The 18,521-nt window shown below is 63.0% G+C and overlaps 1 protein-coding gene across 2 annotated transcripts; it reads right to left on the bottom strand.

Moving 5' to 3' along the window:
- Positions 1-960: 960 nt before the first annotated feature.
- On the bottom strand, positions 961-17,889 carry DPYSL4 (dihydropyrimidinase like 4). 2 transcript variants are annotated; one of them, XM_032282044.1, is made up of 15 exons: positions 17,737-17,800; positions 15,566-15,646; positions 14,133-14,221; positions 13,341-13,525; positions 11,292-11,456; positions 9,325-9,386; positions 9,147-9,227; positions 7,662-7,730; positions 7,121-7,241; positions 5,692-5,848; positions 5,224-5,365; positions 4,147-4,317; positions 3,386-3,565; positions 2,434-2,599; positions 961-1,512 (listed from the first exon to the last, which is right to left on the bottom strand). In XM_032282044.1, exons 4-15 carry the CDS (start codon positions 13,462-13,464, stop codon positions 1,421-1,423), a joined length of 1,530 nt encoding a protein of 509 aa, XP_032137935.1. In that variant the 5' UTR covers positions 13,465-13,525; positions 14,133-14,221; positions 15,566-15,646; positions 17,737-17,800; the 3' UTR covers positions 961-1,420. The 2 variants fall into 2 exon arrangements, with proteins under 2 accessions (XP_032137935.1, XP_032137934.1); XM_032282043.1 differs by lacking the exon at positions 15,566-15,646 and having other exon boundaries at positions 17,737-17,889.
- Positions 17,890-18,521: the final 632 nt, after the last annotated feature.

Raw genomic sequence — 18,521 nt, 5'->3', positions numbered from 1 at the left:
GGGTCAAAGATGCACCTGTCCATGGTCCCCAGAGACCATGGCAGGAAATTCCCCATGGCCATTGGTGCCTGGGCAGGGCCTGGAGGGCCAGTGGCAGAAGGTGAGTCCCCGGCCCTCTGTGCTCGTCGGCCAGCAGTGAGTGCCCAGTGATCACAGCCAGGTCCTGCTCTTGGTGTGAGGTCAGCTATCTGGGAACGTCCACACCTAGAATACGAACTAGCGCCCGTTTTATGAGATGAGGTATGCACCAGCACCACAGTCACGACCTTAGGGGGCTCGGGGAGGAGCCTTGTGGCTGCCTGGCCTTGAGTGCTGGGCCTGCATCTCTGAGCAGGGCCCGCCTGGGTGACGGTGGTGTGCGCCTGGATTCCAGGCGCTCCTGTGCATGCTGATGGCCTTCTGGTGCAGCCACAGCTGTCCAGTGAGAAGTGTGGGGACCCCCTCTGCCCCACCCAGGCTGCCCTGCTGCTCCTCTTCCCTGTGGGAGGACAAGCCCCTCCCTGCCATGCAGAGGAGCCCTGTGCAAGGGAGAAGAGCTGTGGCTGCAGGAGCGGTCGGACCAGCCACAGCCAGCCGGGCCGCCCATGCAGACCATGTAGGGGAGAGGAGACGCGTTTTCCACGCACCAGACGTCTTTAATGGGCCTGATTCACATCAGAGGCTGGATGACGCCCGTCCGTCAGGCGGTGGGTGGCATGCACAGGCTCCTGCCTACAGGTGTCCTCACGTACAAAGCTGCTACTAAGAAGCCTATGGAAACACACTCTGTAATGAAAGGGCAGTGTCTTCCTAAAGGATCACGAGGGTTCCCTGGACGGGGGCTACTACAAAGCTCAGGTGTGGGCCTCGGGGTGTGGAGAAGGACCCCTCCACGGGCGGGCTGTGCTGCACTGAGTTCCGACGGCTCCCTGAAGTCTCAGCAGCTGTGTGAGGCGGAGGGCTCTGCTCCCACCTCCTCCCTGGCCCGCCACGGGCACAGGCCTCTGGAGAGGGGCTGCGGGAGCGTGGGGCTCTTTGAGGCAGTGATGATGGGTGTGGGGAGGAGGCGCAAATGCCCACCAGGCGCGACTCGGTGTTGGGGTGCTCCCGCGCGCTCTGTGCAGCCCGGCGGGTTCCCTGTACCCAGGCTGGGCTCAGTGGGCACTGGGGTGCCTGAGCTCAAGCCGCTGGCACCGTCCCTGCTGTGTGGCGCCGCCTCACCCTGGCAGTGACGTCTCCCCAGGTTCAGCCCTTCTCTTGAGGGCCTCATGGCAGTAGGACCTGGGACCCCACAAGGGGAGCCTGTGGGGAGGGGGAAGGCAAGGCCGCCAAGCACCTTCAAGAAACGTCTACAAAGGAAAATGCTAAGGGGGGCAAGTGCCCTGGGGCCCCCGTGGCCTCGGGTGGGGCCAGCAGGGCTCACAGGGCAGGGCCTGGGCGTCTAGGAGAGAGAGGTGATGTTGGAGCGGCCGCCGGGTGGTGCCATGATCTTCTGTGCCGTGCGTCGGGCAATGTGGTCGTCAGCCTGAGACCCTGAGAAAGGGCAGGGTGGGCAGGAGAGAATGGGGCCGGGGCGGGGTCCCTTCTATCCAAGTGGGGAGGCAGATTCAGTGACTACATCAGTGGGGCCAGAACCAGAAGGCCAAGGGGACCAGGTCCCCGGCAGGCACTGCCCTCCCTGAGGGCTGTGGCGCATAGGGAGTGCACGGGAGGCTGCCAGGAGATGTCTGAGGCCCAAGGGCCTGCAAACTCACTCCAGGCTGACCTGCAGGAGCCCTTCCTGTCCTGAGAGGAGCCTGGGCCAGTCCTGCCTCATCTCTGCTGTGGCCCCGGGTGAGGAAAGGCTGCCCCGCAGGCTCCCAGAAATGGCAGTTTCTCAGGGACCTGACCCCGGCCTGAGGCCCTGGGAAGTGAGCAGGGCCTGCTGTCACCTCCCCATGCAGGGAGGAGGCACCAGAGGCCAGACGCTGGCGGCCGGGGCCCTTGTACGCCTTCCTGTGTGCCTCTCTGGGCCCCTGGACACAGCTCAGATCCCTCCCTCACACCTCATGTTTGGTTCTGAGGCTGGCTGGGGACCTGGATTCCATGTGATCCTGGGGTCCCCGTCAGACCCCTCACCTCCCCTGAGGCTGGATCCATGCTCACCCTGGGATCCACCTGACACCCCCACCCCAGCACACCATCCTCAAGGTGGGGGCTCATCACAGCTGCCCCAGGCAGACGCTGGGCAGGAGGGGTCTCCTTAAGTGGGCTCAGCCCTCAGCCTCCATGATACCCTCAGCAGCGTCTCCTGCCCCAGTCCCCTGCTGGCTGCTTCCATGTGCCCCATAAGTGAGAGCAGGCCCTGCAGCTCCTCTGGGCACAGGCTGGGCCCTGGTACTTGAGGCCCTGGGGCCCCTCAGACGCTCCGGCAGAACCCCTCACACCCCCACCGGTACCTGAGGCCCAACTTACCAGAGAGGCTGAACCCCGACTGGTGCAGGTTCCGCACGGGGGGGACTGAGATCTTCCCTGGGCAGGACGCGCGGGCCTGGGTGCCACTCCCCGGCTTGGCAGGCACCATCACCTCATGCACGGGCCCGTCATACAGCCCACGGGGCACACCGTGGATCTCCGCCAGCTGTGGGCCAGAGACGGGCATGAGGGGCTGAGCGTGGGCAGCTGGACGGCTGTGCCTGCTCAGCGCCTCTCCACTGCCAGCTTCAGGAGTTTGGGGCTCCCCTGGAGGGGTGCACACCCCATGTTCACACACATCTCCCTCCTCGCAGACCTCCCCACACATGTACAATGCCTGCCCGAGGTCCCACCGTCCTGCCTACATGTGTGTGCACATCCCTCCCTCAGTCACCGACACAGGTGTATGCGCTCACACCTCCCTCCCTGAGGCCCCACGTGCGCCTGTGTGCACAGACGCCACTCACCACCACACGTATTGCTGTGCACGTGGGAAGCACCTGGCAGTCCATGTTAAGAGACTGAAAGGCCACGGGAGGTGCCCCCACGGCTGAGCTCCTGACAGCCTGAGTGGACAGAAGCTCACGCCACAGTCCACACATCGGTGTGCACATCTGTCCACGGGGAATCCCAGAAGGACCCATACTAAGGTCCCACTGGTGGCTCCCATGGGGAGGTGGCTTTCTGCTCACTTCATATCTGCATTTGGCCACTGTGGATGACTGAGGTGGCACCCAGCTGCCGTTCACAGGTGCCAGCAGAGCTGATCCAGGGCCGGGGGGTCCCAGCGCCAGGCCCTGCCCCACTTAGGCCCACCAGGGCCTTGGGCAAGCAGTGGCTCCACTCCCTGACGCCTCCAGGGGCTGGGCCAGGCTTACAGGAGGTGCGTCCTGGGCCCAGAACTCCCCCGCCCACCTGCTGCCTGCAGGACACCCCCTCGGGCCTGCCCTACCCTGTTTCGAGCTTTGATCCTCTTGTAGACAAAGTCCGGGAATGTTTTCCGAGGGATGAAACGGCCTGCCCCTGGGGTGACGAGCAGGTTCCCGTCCTCCAGCACCACTCGGCCCTGGCTTACGACCACTGCGGGCGCCCCCCGGCACTCCAGTCCCTCCAAGATGTTGTACTCCACGTTCTGGGGAGAGAGGCATGAGGGTCCAGTGTCCCACGGAGCCGCAGGACACTGCAGCCGCCCAGCGTGGAGCAGGCCTGCTGTGCCTGCACTGAGCCCCTCTTGGAACTCAGAAGGGATTATCCCCTCAGCCTACGGAGCGTGTTTCCAAGTCACATGCTTCTCTCCAGGACAAAGGGGACAAGCGTGGGCAGGCAGGGACTGTCACTTCTGCCTTGGTTGAGGAGTTGGAACTCTGTAGGGATGGTCCCCTCAGCCTATGGAGCTCGTTCCCAAGTCACATGCTTCTCTCAAGGACAAAGTGGGCAGGCAAGGTCACTCGGCTAGCCAGGTGCACACGGCACTGCTCTGCCCTGGCCTCCTCCTGGGCACAAGGGGCCGCAGGTGTCACCACCATGCAGCGAGGTGACGTGGACAGGGCTTGAGTGCCTGGCCCGGGACAGGCTGTGTGGACGGCCCCGGGACGGCTGAGGCCACTGCTGCTGCTGCCTGGGCCTCCGTCACGCGAGGCCGCTCGAGGGAAGGCTGCCTCACGCTCCCAGCCCCGCAAATGCCAACCCTGCCTTCCAGCTGCCTTCCCTTACCAGATTGTGGTTCTTGGCTGTGATGATCTTGGTGGCCTTGGGGTTCCATATGACCAGGTCAGCGTCGGAGCCCACAGCCACACGCCCTTTCCTTGGGTAAAAGTTGAAGATTTTGGCAGCATTTGTGCTGGTCACTGCGACGAACTCATTCTCGTCCATCTTCCCAGAGGCCTGAGGAACAAGAAGGCAGCTGAGCTAAGGGGGACGGGCGGGCTGGTGTGGGGCTTCCGCTAGGACAGACGCCGGGACCCCCCAAGGTTGGATGTCAGGCCACCGGGCCCCCACAAGGACTGACACCAGGACACCAGACCCCAGTGAGGACTGACACTGGGCCACCGGGCCCCCACAAGTTGGACACCAGGCCTCTGCAAGGTCATTGCTGGGTCACTGGGACCCCGAAAAGATGGATACTGGGCCCCTCGAGGACAGACACTAGAGTGTCCCCCAGGCAGCAGGTCAGGACGGGGCTCCCCACGGGGCCCTTGCCATGGCAGCACTTGGGGTGAGAACGCCTGCCCGGCTGTGCTGGTCAGTCAGTGAGTCTGTTTTAGTAACGCCGGCCCCTTCCTGGACAAAGCCTACTTTCTGCGTTCACTTTGTGGGTAAAGCTTCCATGAAGGTTCCACTAGGATGAATCTTCAGTGACATCACCTGTGTCCCCAGAAGGACATGACTGTCTCCTGGGGAGCCCTGGAGGCTGGGGAGGCAAGAGTGTCTTGAGGGAAAGAGCTCAGTTGCCAGGGGAGGGGCTGAGGACAGGGCAGCGTGCCATGGGTCCTGAGGGCATCGCAGGGAGACCAGTGACATCACCGCATGGGGCCCCTGTGCAAGCGCAGTGTCCGGGCAACTCTAGAGTCTGCCCGGGGGTCCCAGCTGCCCCGTTGCTGTTGGAGTCTCTTCTGGAGGGACCAGAACTACACGTCCGAGGTGCCCGGGTGGGAGATCACCACCCTGAGGCCTATGTGCTCTGACCTCTTTCACGAGCAGGCACTGGTCAAGTGGGCTCCCTTCTGACAAGCCATAGCAATCCTGCCGCAGCCCCTTCCCAGACGGCGCGCCGGGCAGGTCTGTGCTCACCACACACTTCTCCCAGACCACGGACATGCGCTCCTCAATGCCGTTGGTGCCCTCGGGAATCAGCGTGAAGTTGTCCTTGCCCACGGCCTTCTGGGCAGTGGTGAAGGTGCAGTGGGCGCTGCCTGTCACCTGGAGGTCCCCGCTGGAAACAAGCCAGGGTCAGAGGAGCCCAGGGGTCCTGGCCTTCCTGTGCCGCCAGAGGCCAGGTCAGCTCCAGCCACAGGGGCTGGAGGTTATCCCGGCGGCCCTCACCAGGCAGAGCTGGTGCCTCTGTATGAGGCGGGGGGCTGGTTCCTGCCAGGGGCCCAGGTGGAGCCACAGAGCTCGGACTTCACCCACCTTCCACTGTCTGGGCTGCCCCGAGGGAGCTGTGGGAGAGGCCTGGGGTGTCAGGGCCACCAGTGGGCCACGCCTTGGCAGGGTTTGCAGCCCGCGGCTGACCTGGGGCCACCTGGAGCGGCTGCTTACCTGGACAGCAGGCAGGTGAGGTGGTCCGCTGTGGTGGGGTCTGGGTTGACGGGGGGCGACGTGACAAAGGCTGCGGCCTTGGCCCAGTTCTTGCTCCAGTAGTGCGAGCCATCAGTGCCCAGGCTGGCGGTGATGGGCTCCCCAAACACGACCACCCCTGCAGCACGAGGCCCGTGACAGATGCCCTGCCGGCCACCTGCACCCCATGGGGCCCCAAGCGCTGCCGCTGCGGACACCCCCAACTGCCCCTCACTTTCCTGGCCTGGGACAGCTTGTCCCCAGTCTAGCATCCCTGGCCCTGTGCAGGAGGCGGGGCAGAGGCCTGGGTCCCGGGAAGACGTGGTTGCCCCTGGCATCCTTCCGGGAAAGAAAGTCTGGCCTGCCGACACCAGGTCCTCTCTCCGCCCACACCCCAACCCAGGACCCCGGGCATTCCAGCAGGGCCACGGCATGCCTGCGGGCCACGCTGAGGCACGGTGAACTGCATGGCAGCTGGCTGGCCCTGGGTCCCCTGGCCGTGGCCTCAGCATGGCTCAGCTCAGAGCTGAGGCAGCTCCCACCTGTGGGTGAGGGAGAATTGCTCCCAGGTGGGGTGGGGCACCCCTGAAAAGAGCCTGGCCTGCTGCCCCCAGGCTACTTGGTGTCCTGAGGGAAGCCCAGGCTATGCCCCTGCAGACCCCATACGCCTGCATGCCTCAGTCTTTTCCCATGTAACTGGGTGGGTTTCTGTTTCAACCCTCAATTCGGGAAACACAAGTGCACCCACCCCCTGCCCCTCGCTGGCCCGTCAGGGACCTGCATAGCCTCAGGCAGGCCCAGAAAACCAGAAACCGGGTCTCTCAGGACTCATCAGGGACAGCAGGAGGCGGGGAAACCAGACCAGACCCAGGGGCCTTCTTGAGGACGCCCCCTCATTTACCCGTCACCTGGGTTCTGCACCCGGATGCTGGGCCTGCTCTAGCCCCAGTGATTGCTGGGGCTCCCTGGACCCTCTGAGCTCAGCAGCCTCTATCTGGGAGACCCCATTCAAGCCCCTGCCAATCACAGCTGTGTGCAGCCCCCTCCCAACCCCAGGCCTGAGGCTGTCTGCAGTGCCAGGCTCCAGCTGGCTGGCATTCTGTGGGCAGGTAGCACCCCAGCTCTAGACACAGCAAATACCAGTGTGGGGTGGGGGCCACCTCGGAACTGGAATTCTCTTTCAGATACTCGGCATCATTCCGTTCCCCGCACGCCCACTCCTCTGGAGACAGGATGAGCAGCCCCATGCTTTGCCTCCAGGCCCCCGGTGAGCAGCAGCTGCCCCAACCAGGCTGGAGACTCAGGTCCAGCCCCACCGAGATGCAGGGACTTGGGGTACCTGCGTCTCCCCAGGGCTGCACTCGAGGCTTAGACCACGGCCCCGGCATCAGGGGCGGAGCTGGGCACTCACCTCTGCGCTTGGCTTGGGCGATGGCGTCGGCCGCCCCCTTGCTCATCACCTTGGTGACATACAGTGGGCAGTTGGCCTGCTTGGCAATGGTGACAGCTCGGTACACAGCCTCGGCCTCCACCTGGGGATGAGGGGGAGGGATCAGGCCAGGCGAGGGCCCTGGGACTCCAGACCAGTGTGGGCAATGGGGATGCCCAGGAGTCACCTGTGGGATCCCATGTTCAGGCAGCCTAGGATAAGTGCCCCAGCCTAGAGCTCGGGGTCCAGGACGGGTGCCCCAGCCTAGAGCTCAGGGTCAGGGACGGGTGCCCCAGCCTAGAGCTCGGGGTCCGGGACGGGTGCACCACCTTCTGGGCCCTGCGTCCTGGCTATAAGGTGGCAGGGGATGGGGAACAAGTGCCTGGCAGGGGAAGGATTCATGTCTCCCAGATGAGGATGGGGTGAGCACAGCCCTCCCCAGTCCACAGCCCAGGGCCAAAGTCAGCACAGCCCCAGCAGCAGCGGTCTGGGTGGGGTGTGCGGTGGTGCCCTGGAAGCTTACCTCCTCGGGGTGGCTGAGCACATGGCCCTCGGGCCCGGTGATGCCGAGCTCCAGCCACCGCTTCTGCTCCTAAAGAAACCACAGGAGCCTCACTTCAGCCGCGAGGGGAGCCTGGGTCCCGGATGCGAAGCCCATGGCTGGGAGGCCCCGTTCCCCAAGCAGTCCTGGCCCCCAGGCCTCCCAGCGTTTCCCAGCCACAGAAAACTCTGAATAGAGGGTGGAGGGAGCTTGGAGAGGCGAGAGTCCTGCTCCCTGAGTTACAGAGGAGGGGACAGCTCGGATAGCGGCATGGGCTTGCCCAAGGCTGCAGGGCTCCTGACTGATGGCACCAAGACTCCACCCCCACACCATGCCCATCACGCTGCCTCCCCCAGCAGGGGCACGTGTGGGGGTGCATGCAGGGTGAGAGGGCTCTGCAGGTCAGGAGTGGGGACCGCTCTGCCCTTCTTTGAAGATGTGCGCCGCCGCGGGAAGACATGGTACTGGCCAGGAGAAGCAGCTCCGGTTCTGAGGCTCCCACACATGGGGTCTCCTTCCGCTGCGTGTGCAGCATCCCCTGGACCCAGCACCACCTCTTGACAGTGCAGCTAGGGCCCAGCCTTGGGCCACAGAGGTGTCTGTGACGCTTTGGTGCCCTTGCAGCTGGAAGGGTGGATGAGGACGCTGGGGACCCCCCACATGCCCCCGCCGGAGTGCCAGCACTTTCAAGACAGAGCCTGTCCCGTTCCAGGAAGTCTCCCTGTGGGTTTGCAGTGTCAGGGAGGTATGTCCTGTGTGGGTGTCCCCACTGAGGTCCCATGGGGACGATGTGGCCCACTCTGAACTCCACCTGCACCTGTGGGTGCCAGAGCCTGAGGGGGAAACAAGGTGCGGGGCCCAGGGGCTTGGAGGCCACGTGGCCCCATAACCCGGAGGGGCTGGGGGGTCCATGCAGCATGGAGGCTCAGGTCCTCCCCAGCCCAGTGGTATGTGTCTAAAGGATGTGGCCCTGTCAACATGGGTGTTCTTGGCTGGAAGGGAGGTGGCCACAAGAGGGGCCTCCATCCATGGGGCTGGCATGGGGGTCGCTGGACCCCCAGCGACACTTTGGTTTTGAGGTATTTTTAATAAGTGTGGATCTAGGAAAAGCTGTTTTATGGCCTCAGAGACCCCCCAAGTCTCTCTAACTCACTGGTTGACCTTTGACCCTGGGTAAGCTATGACCCTCTCTCAAGTTTTTGTGGAATTCTGTGCTGATGTCTGTGTATCACGAAAGTCACCCTCAGATCCTGACCCACGGCAACCCCCCCGCCCCACGGCAGCTGCCCCCCACCCCATGGCAGCCTGACAGGATGACAGTCCTGCCCCATAGCAAACCTCCAACCCACAGCAGCCTGGGACTCCATGGCAACCCCCACCCCACAGCACCTCCAGCCCCACGGCAGCCCAACATGATGGCAGCCCCACCCACCCCACGGCAGCCCCCGCCCTGCTGCTGCACGGCACCTCCTCCACGATGTCCCCATTCTCAGCGTGAACCTGGGCCAAGGCCCCCAGGTCCCGGATGATGCTGAAGATCTCGTACATCTGGGGAGAGAAGTGGTGGGTCCTCAGTGGGACTGCGCCTGCGCCAGCAGCAGCCAGGGACTCACCTGCTCGCTCCCTTCTCCACACCTGCCCTTACCTGGCTGTCGGAGCACTGGCATCGGTCCTTGTATGCCATGAAGACCAGGAAGGAGTTCACGCCTGGAGAAGAGGTGGGGGAAGGGGGGCATCAGAGAGCTCAGCCATCACCAGCCACACAACCCAAGGAGCCTCTGCTACTCCCTGCCCTCCAGAGGGCCGGGGGTCTGAGGCCCCTCTCCCAAGGTGCTTCCCTAGCTGGCTCGCCTGCCTTGTGAGCAGATCCCCACGTCCATGCACACACCAGCACGCTGGGAAGTGAGGCGGAGGCAGCCATATCCGGGTTCTCCTTGCCTGCTCCTGTGCTCTGGGTTAGGAACTGATGGTCCGCCCACCAACAAATGCAGGTGAGAACCCCTCACCCCCATCCAGCAGACCCCCTCACTGGAAGAGCTCTGTGCCTGGGCTCTCGGCCTGAGCTCTGCTGGCTCCTTCCTCGAAGTGCGGCTCCAGGCCTCGCTGTGCTGATGACCTCCATTCTGGCCATCGGCACACCCGGCACCTGCCTGCGGGGGCCCCGGAGCTGCACCTGCCGTGCCTGGCTCACAATGCAGGCTTGTGGGACAGCTCAGACCTCAGGGCTGGGCCCTTAGACGAGCAGAAGGACCAGCAGCTGCCTCTGACATTGGGGCCAATCAGGAGGAGGGCTGAGCTCTCCTGGTTCCTGGGCGGCCACAGTCCACCACCTCCCCCAGGAAGTCCTGGGGGACACACCTGGGCCTGGAGGCAGGGTCCCAACCTCCCATCACTCAAACCCACCCAGCCCATGGACCCCCTCGGCCCCCTCCTCGCTGGGTGGAAAGTGCTAGTATGTCGAGCTAAGGCACACTGGGGAAACTGAGTCACCTTGTGCGGCACAAGCCATCCCTCCAGGTAGCAACATGCATGTGACCTGGCATTTGGGGCCTGCCCCCAAGTGTCTGATGAAGGTGATGGTTGGGATGGGCGCTGTCCCACAACACCAGCCAGCGGGCACAGGACTTACGACCCTTGCGTGGCTCTGGGGGAGCAGAGGCCCCCCCCAGCACTGCCCCAGTGGGGTGAGGGGACGTGCAGGCCCTGCTTTCCCCTCTGCTCTGAGACACCAGGACATAGGCCTCCCGAGTCCACTCACAAACAGCACGGTGGCAGAGCAGCCGCCTGGAGCAAGGCCCAGGGACCGAGGGTTGACAGGCTCTGCCAGCCCCGGGCAGGGAGGTGAGGGGTCCTGACACCAAGGGGCATCTGTGTGATGACCGTCACCCTTTGGGGAATGGGAACACAGGAATGGCCTTGAAGAAACACCCGTCTCCTTCAGGTGTGCAGGGGGCAGGCTGCAGGCGTCCCTGAGAGTGCCAGATGCCTATGGCCTCCTGGGCCTGCTCGGACCCCATCCCACCCCCGCTGCAGGCTGGAAGCTGTGGGCCAGACTCAGATGAGGAGAGAGCCCCTCACACGCATCCAGCACCCCCATGCTAGACGAGCCTGAACTCCGCTTGTCAAACCCACTAGGAAACTCTGAGGTGGTTTTAGCTTCACGGGATTTTTTTTTGTGTGTGTGGGGAAACCGTTAAACTTGTTTATTGGCTGATCTGTTTCAGCAAAGGTGACAACACAGATCCAGGTTTAAAAGGGTCTCCCTCTGGAAGGAACCCCAAATGCTAGCAGAGTGGGCAGCTGCTGTTCTGCCTCCCAGGCAGCCCCCTTTCTAAGAAATGAGGGGCCTGCTGTGTCCTTTCATCGGGGGGACAATTCCAGGATACGTCCCTTGGCTAGGGAAAGAGGCCTCTGGGCCTGGAGCCTCTGACGGTGGCTGGGCCTTCACATGACTTTTCTCCAACTTCCACTCAAATCTGACACTGGCTCTGGGGCAGATCAGTGCCATTGGCAGGACACAGGGTCAGGGCAGGGGCCCTCCGCCCAGACTGCAGGTGGGCGGTGGCCCTTGCAGGGAGCCAGACTCCGGGCCCGCCCTCCAGGCACACTCACCTTTCTCCTTGACCAGGGCCTCTAGCTCCTCCTTGATGCTGTCGTGCCAGCGCGGGATGTCCACGTGCAGAGAGTAGTCACAGCAGGCCGCGCCGTCCGCCCGCTCCCGCCACTGCTCGTAGGCTGCCAGCAAACTCACGCCCGGGTCGGGGAAGACATGGTCCACTGTGAAGGCAGCATGGTCAGCAGCTTCCCCCACTGGCCCCCGCCTCCCTGCTCTGCCTCCTCCACGGGAGATTGTGTTTCATGTTCCCAAGAGACCAGAGGTCCGTTTGAGGAAGACACAGCAGAGGCCACCGGCCCGAGAAGATGACGCTGCTGCGAGCCTGCTCTGTCGCTTTGTTCAAAGAGGAACCTTCTGTCCCAAGTCCCCCAGTCACCCTCTGAGCCCAGAAGGGGAGGGGAGAGAGGAAGAGCCCCAGCCCAAACCACCCCACCCCCACGTCGCACATGGAGGAGCGATGGGGGGGACGGTCAGGACTTTGCGGGCCTCCAGCTCCTGTCTCAGCCTGCATGGGGCACCCTCAGGGCCAGAGCGCTGTCCAAGGTGCTGGCCCCGCCTCTCGGTGCCTTCCTAGGACAGTGGGAGCTGGGCTGGTTTCCCGAGTGCCCCCCCCCACTCCACATGCCTTCAATGGTGCCATCCTGCCCCCTGCACTCAGCCATCATGCTGCTGCCCCGACAACCACAACCCAAGGCACAGATGCTGCTCACTGGCCTCTCCTGGTGCAGCCGGGTGCACCCACCAGGCATGCCTTCCTCCAGCACGGCCCTCCCTCAGGCCTCTATGCATCCCCACAGTGTGAAGTGGGCACCCATGCCCCTGCAGCCACCCACAGTGCCAGCCTGGGCCTGCAGGCAGAGGAAGACAGAGACCAGCCTTGTGTCTGTGGTGTCTCTCTGTCTTCACAGGGACCCACAGCTGGCCAGGTGCCTTGGCACTGGCACGAGGTGACCTCGACTGTGCAGGCGTTCTGGCCTGCTCCGGCCACCCCGCAGAGGGTGTGAGAAGTGGCCAGTCTCCTCAGTCAGACTGCAAGGTGGGTCGCTGCTGGTTCTTTCTCCTTTCGTGGCTGAGTAAACCAAACCAAGCTGTGATTTTGGCAATGGCTAAATGTCCCCGTGAGGTGTCCCAGACTCCTCAGAGCTGCCCTCCCTGGTGTGCCAGGCACACAAAGCAACTTACATGCGTTAACTCACACGTGCCTCACAAGCCCATGAGGGCAGCGTTCTGTTTCACAGATCAACAAAGTGTGACTTACACAAGTCAGCTGAGGTACCTGGAGTCACACAGCTAGAAAGCAACGGACCCCTTCTCAACCACATCAGAGATGTCTGCGCCAGCGAACACAGTGGAGTGAGTGGCACCCAAGGCCACAGGCCCTCGTCCTGGAGGTCCCCACGTGCCCATGGTGGGCAGGCAGACTCCCCTCACTCGCCTGTTAAACTGGGCTCATCTTCTGAGCTCAGAGGGTTTGGGGAGGAGAGCACGTGAGCTGATGGGTGTCAGGATGGAGCCCGTGCTGGGCACACAGCCAGCACTACAGAAATAGCAACTCTGGTTATTTTTTGATGGGATAATAATGAGCCTTGCTTTTATCTTTTTCTAAAAATACAGCCTCCATCCTTAACTCTTCTTGACATGAGCAAGAACCTTCCACCTATCAAGCTTCCAAGGCATGTGGCTCAAGGTCAAATGTGTATCTGGCATTTCAGGAAGCACGACCCCTCCCCTTGTCCAAGGCATTTGAGTTTTCCAAACTCCAGCTCTGGGCCAGCTACCAGTGCCTGGGAGAGAAGAAGTGGACACACATCAGCCCACTGATTCCCACTCCTGGAAATCCCAGGTGCGTTCCAGAGCTGGCCATGTCAACACCCAGAGTGAGACAGAGGGGTAAGAAAGGGACTCCAGGGTCTCAGACAGAAGCAATAAAGGCAGACAGCTGAGAAAGGCGCCTTGAGGTGGCACCCTCCTCTCTCACACACCTGGCCAGAGGGAGGGACGGCAGCTGCTGGCTGCCCCTGCAGAGAAGGGACCCAGGCACTCACAGATCATGGTGGTCCCTCCTGCTAGTGCTGCCTTGGTGCCCTGACAGAAGTCATCAGCTGGGGTCATGCCCAGGACGGGCATCTGCAGCCTTGTGTGGACGTCAACTCCACCGGGAAGGACCATCAAGCCATGGGCATCAATGGTCTTGATGCCCCCAGGGACGATGAGGTTTTCTCCGATTTGTCTGAAAGCAGCAGAGGTTTTGCTGGTCACAGTGAGCCCAGGTTGGAGCCCAGATGGGCAACCAGCAATGCTCAAGTGTTTGTGTGAGCTCCAGACCCAAAGGAAAAGGCCAGCACAGCTGGCCACTCACTGGACCGGCTCCTTGGGAGTGCCAGAGAGCAAAGCATCCCCCAGCGCAGCTCAGGACGGTCGCTGCGGGGTCCAGCCTTGTGTGGACGCCATACCCTGTGGTTCTCCACTAAGGTCCCTGGTTGTTACCTTTTTGACTAGAGGAGGGAGTGGCTTGAGAGACTGAAGCAAGCACGCCAACAGGTGTAGGCGTGAATATTTGGGAAGCGCCTGCTGTGAGCCAGCTACGGTAGCAAGTGCTGTGATTAACAAAGAAACGCGGGAGCCAGCATCCTGCTTTCACCCTGCGGCGACCGGACACATCTCTGCCCTCCCTGAAGGCCTGGCTCTGACAGAGGCCACCTGGTTACTGGTCCCAAGGATGGGTTTGGGAAAGAAGAACCTGTCTCACGGACTTCCCCCAAAAGTAAACTGCCTGGACACCATGTGAGCAGTGTGGACACACACGAACTGGGAGCGTATTTTCAGCAGAAACTTACTTTATCACGCCGTCTTCCACATGCACATCAGCATAAAAGGACTGGTCGTCATTCACAATCCTCCCACCTCTGATCAGAAGGCGGTCACTCTATTGGGAATGACAAATGGGTAATTTTTCTCCAAATTGAGTTATTTAGCAACACCCCTGGTACAAACAACTTCTTCCTCTGGAATTAGGATTGAAACATCCAGGCAAAGTTTCTAGATGTAAAAATGAGCACACAAGCCCGCAGGGGTTTACTATTCCCCCAAAGTGGCACCAGGTGCTCCAAAACAGCTGCCCCTGGAAGCGCCACGCACACCCCAGAGCTGCCACTCAGGCCTCACGGAGGGCACAGGGAAGAGCAGGCACAGAGGGCAAAGCCCATGTTGGTGAAAGCGTGGCAGGGCCACAGGTCATATTTACGTCTTCTAATTTACCATTGGATTAAGGGGCCCCAGTCTGAGGGAGGAGGTGAACAATGTCGCACGCCCTCCTGTGCAGCCTCCAGGGTCCTGCTCTCCTCCATGCCATCTTCCACCCACACGGAGGCGGGTGGGAGCTGACGGAGCTGGACTTTGGTTCCACCCAAATGCTGCAGCCTGGTGATGCTGCCAGGAGGTGGAGGCAGAGCAGCGCTCCTACAGGCATGGTTCCCACCCCAGGAGGCTGCCTCCCACTGAGGGGAGACCACCGGCAGCAAAAACACATGTGCACGGATGGTCACAGACAGTGATAAACACGCAGAGCACAGCAAGGGTGCTGTGGCAGGGCCATGAGAGGGGAGAGGCTCCTCATAGGGAGAAGGACCTCTGGGGTGGGGTGGCTGATACAGGGGCAAGGAGGCCAGGGCCAGTGTTCCAGCCAGGAGGCAGCTGTGCAAAGGCCCCGGGACAGGAAAGGGCTTGAGATGCCATCAGCAAACCTGGGAGGAGGCCGAGGCCTGGCACCTTCTGGTGGGGTGCTGGGGCCAGAGGCAGGGGCAGGATATGTAGTCCTAGGGACTCCATGGCTGCCCCTGACTGGGGGCCTTAAGCAGGTTTCAGTCCTGGTTTGATTAATGTTTTAAAGAGATCGCCTTGGCTGCTGCAATGGAAAACAGGGGTGATGTGTCACCGTGGAAGTGGGATCACCACTGCGGCGATTGCTGAGGTTGGCCAAGCGAGCGGAGGGGCTCTGGGACAGGATTATGTGAGGGACGGGAGGACAGTGGCTTCAGAGAGGCTGGGAGTCAGGACTTGCTGACCGAGAGGCCATGGGGGTGACGGGGAAGAAGAGACTGGGGGACCTCTGGTTCTGGTGTGGCTTGGACGCACTCCCAGTGGGTGCACAGAGCGTCAGGCTCTGCAGGCCAGCTCTTTGTGCGTCAGCCCTGGCAGCACAGAGCTGTGGCATTAGACAGGGATTGACTCCAGTGCTTGGCAGCCATAAATCCACTTCTAAGAATCCTACCAGATGGCTGGGGAGCAGAAGATTAGGTGGAAAGTGAGGTGTCACTGACGGAACTCAGCACTGACTGTCAGAGGTGAAGATCTGACCTCAGTGGAGAATGAGGGAGAGAAACACAACAAAGGAGCGGAAGGAGGTGGAGACAGACGCAGGCACCGGTTGGACTCTGCAGCACGCTTCCCTCCTCCGCCCTGCTGGAGCCTCGACACACCCTGCGACTGACCAGGCAGGGTGTGCATTTAACAGGGAGGTCCGGCCACCTGCCCCGGCTTCCAGGGTCACCTCAAGGCAGCCAGGGCCCCAGACTGGGGCTGCGGCCTTCACACACTGTCAGGCTGAAGTCGAGAGCATTAAACTGAAATGTCCAGTTCATTGACCTCTCGGAATGAGGAGGAGTTCATTATCCAGGAACCCATTATGGGACTCACTGTTGACATCCAACTGTGGGGCTGCATTTTCAGGATCCCAGTGACTTATAAACCACTTACCCCATAGTCTACAAACTCTCTATCTGTCTTCATACAGCCTTAGACTAAAAATGGTTTATATGCATTGAAAAAAAAAAGTGTGAAGTTCACACTGTGGTGTCCGCAAATAAAGTTCTGTCATAACACAGTGATACCCACTGACTTTTGGAGTGCCCAGGACCACTTTCCTGGCAGGACCAAGCAGCTGTGACATGAACAGCGTGGTCCACAAAGCTGAGAATGTTTACTCTGGGCCAGTTGTGGAAGAAGTTTTAGACCCTTGGTCTACAGAGCTGTCCGTTCTGGCGGCTGCGCTCACCCCCTCCTGCCCAGTCCCAGCTGAGCACCAGGCCCAGTCCTGACCCGGCACCACCGTGCATCTGCACAGCCTCTGTGGCCGCATCAGGCCCTGGCTGCCTCCCGGGGCTCTCCCGGCTCTTCACTTCCCACTTCTCCCAGGGAACCCATGCATTTTCAAGGAAGCCCTAGAAAACCCAGCTGGGTAGAGGGAGGCTTGAGGCCTGTGTTCTCGGCTCTCTGCTCACAGGCACCCCAAGTTTTCAGGCACCCACACTCAGACGGGTTTGGAACCCAGAAAGAGACGAAGCTGGGTGTGGGGCCATGTTCTTACTGTGCTCATCCAGATGAGGGTGAAAGTTCCGGGGAATGGGCCGCCCCTCCCTACTGACATAGTTGCCTGACCCACCCTGGAAAGGGGTCCTCCTGCCACCCCTAAACTCGACCCCCACATGCTAGCAGGCTAGTGGGACCTCCTGCATCAAGACCAGACCCAAGCTGGCTGCCCCCTCTGGAGGCAGCAGCTTCTTCCTCCCTCCGCGTCTCAGGAAGTGGAGCCCAGAGCCCACGGCTGGGGCTAATACCAGAGATCAGACTCTATGGCTCTTCTGGCGAGTCGGGAGTCGGGTCTGGGACCCCACGGACTCCTCCACCCAGGCCCCACCGGTCTCGAAGCCTCCTTCCTCCCGCCCTCTGTCCCGCCGCCCGAGTGGGAGGCTTTGTTCCCGGCAGAGCCGGACCTCCGCGTCGGTGCGTGCGAGTGTGGGGAGGGGTCTCCGCCCTCGAAGGCTGGGGGCGGCCGGGCCGCTCGGCCAGTGGCCCGTGGGCGCTCGCTTTCGTCGGAGTCTCTGAACCCAGGGTTAGCGGAGGGTCAGGGGCCGCCAGGGACTCTGGCCCGAGCGGCTGGGGCTAAATCGCTTTGTCTCGGACAAAGAGCTCCCGACGCGGCGCCAGTGCGTCCAAGGGGCGGGCGGCCCACGGGCTGCGCCGGGAACGGCGTCTCCGCGCGCCCCGGACCAGCCCCGCCAACAAAGGGCCGCGTCCGCCCGCCTCGCCCGCCCGCCCGCCGGGCCGCCGCGGAAAGAAGGAGCCTCTGCGCTCCAAGGCACAGGCCGCCCGGCCCCGGGTCCTCCGCGGGCGCAGCCGAGGCTCCCGGAAGCCGGCAGGGCCCGGGCAGTGCGCCCCGCTCCATCAGGGGGCCTGGCGCGGCGCTCGCGGGGACTCTCCGACCCCGGGCCGCGAAGGAGCTGGGCAGGGAAGCGCCGGGCGGGGAAGCGCCGGGCAGGGGCCGGGCGCGAAGCGAAGGCATGGCCGCCCCCTCCACGCACACGGCCAGGGGGGTGCGCCCCGCGTCCAGGCCCCGCTCGGGGTGGTGGGCAGGGAGCGTTGGGAGACGCAGGCCGGGCTCACCGTGATCCGGGGGATGCTCTTCTTGCCCTGGAAGGACATCCTGCTCCTGGGGGTCCCTGGCAGGGGCGGCACGAGCGGGGGCGGGCGGGGGAAGCGTGAGACGCGACGCGTGCGTGGGGGCGGCGGGAGACCTACTGCGAGCGCGCGGGGCCGCACGGCGCTGTTCCGGCTCCGTTCCGGCTCCGCCCCGCCTGGCCCCGCCCCCTCCTCTCGGGCCGCCCCGCCCCTCGGGCCCCGCCCCCACAGGGCCCCCGGCCCCCTTGGCCACGCCTTCGCCTTGAAGCCCCTCCCGGACCCCCCAAGTCCCCGCCCAGCGTATAAGGGGCGGCCGCAAGGCCTGATCTCTGCACCGCCAGCCCCCGCGCGGACCCGCGGACGAGCGCTGGGTGGGGAGGGGGACAGGATTTCAATCCGTCCCGGTTGACGCGCGCGGAGTTTGCACCCCGGGGAGGGGAGGGACAGTCCGGAGCGTCCCGCCAGCCCCGCTGCGCGCCTGCCCTCCCTGCCACGCGCAGCCCCGGCCCCGGCCCCGGCCCCGGCCCCGGCATTCCAAGCCAGCGAGGACCCCGGGCCGCGGCTCTCTGGGAGCCGCACCCGTCCCCGAAGGCGTCTCGGCCGAAGCCGGCTCCTTCGCGGATGGCCTGGGCCAGGCCCCAGCGCCAGGTGCGATCCTGCAAAGCTGTTCCACGCCGGCCGCGCGAAACAGAGGGCGGGAGGGGGAGCGCGAGTCAGAGAGACACAGAGACAGCGAGAGGCGCTCGCGCTCCCCAGGGACCGGGACCCGG

Source organism: Sapajus apella, unplaced genomic scaffold (assembly GCF_009761245.1).
Source record: "Sapajus apella isolate SASKATOON/1434 unplaced genomic scaffold, GSC_monkey_1.0 scaffold13, whole genome shotgun sequence".
Classification (NCBI taxonomy): Eukaryota; Metazoa; Chordata; class Mammalia; order Primates; family Cebidae; genus Sapajus; species Sapajus apella.
This window is presented reverse-complemented; position numbering and strand designations above follow the sequence as displayed.

Bases quoted from the DNA above. Each gene is read 5' to 3' on its own strand.
- DPYSL4 (XM_032282043.1), bottom strand. From the start codon at position 17,775: ATGTCCTTCCAGGGCAAGAAGAGCATCCCCCGGATCACG. The intron at 3,566-4,146 runs GTAAGGGAAGGC...CTCTCTCCCCAG, and splicing joins CAGCCAAGAACCACAATCTG to AACGTGGAGTACAACATCTT. The intron at 2,600-3,385 runs GTAGGGCAGGCC...TCTGGCCCACAG, and splicing joins GGATCAAAGCTCGAAACAGG to CTGGCGGAGATCCACGGTGT.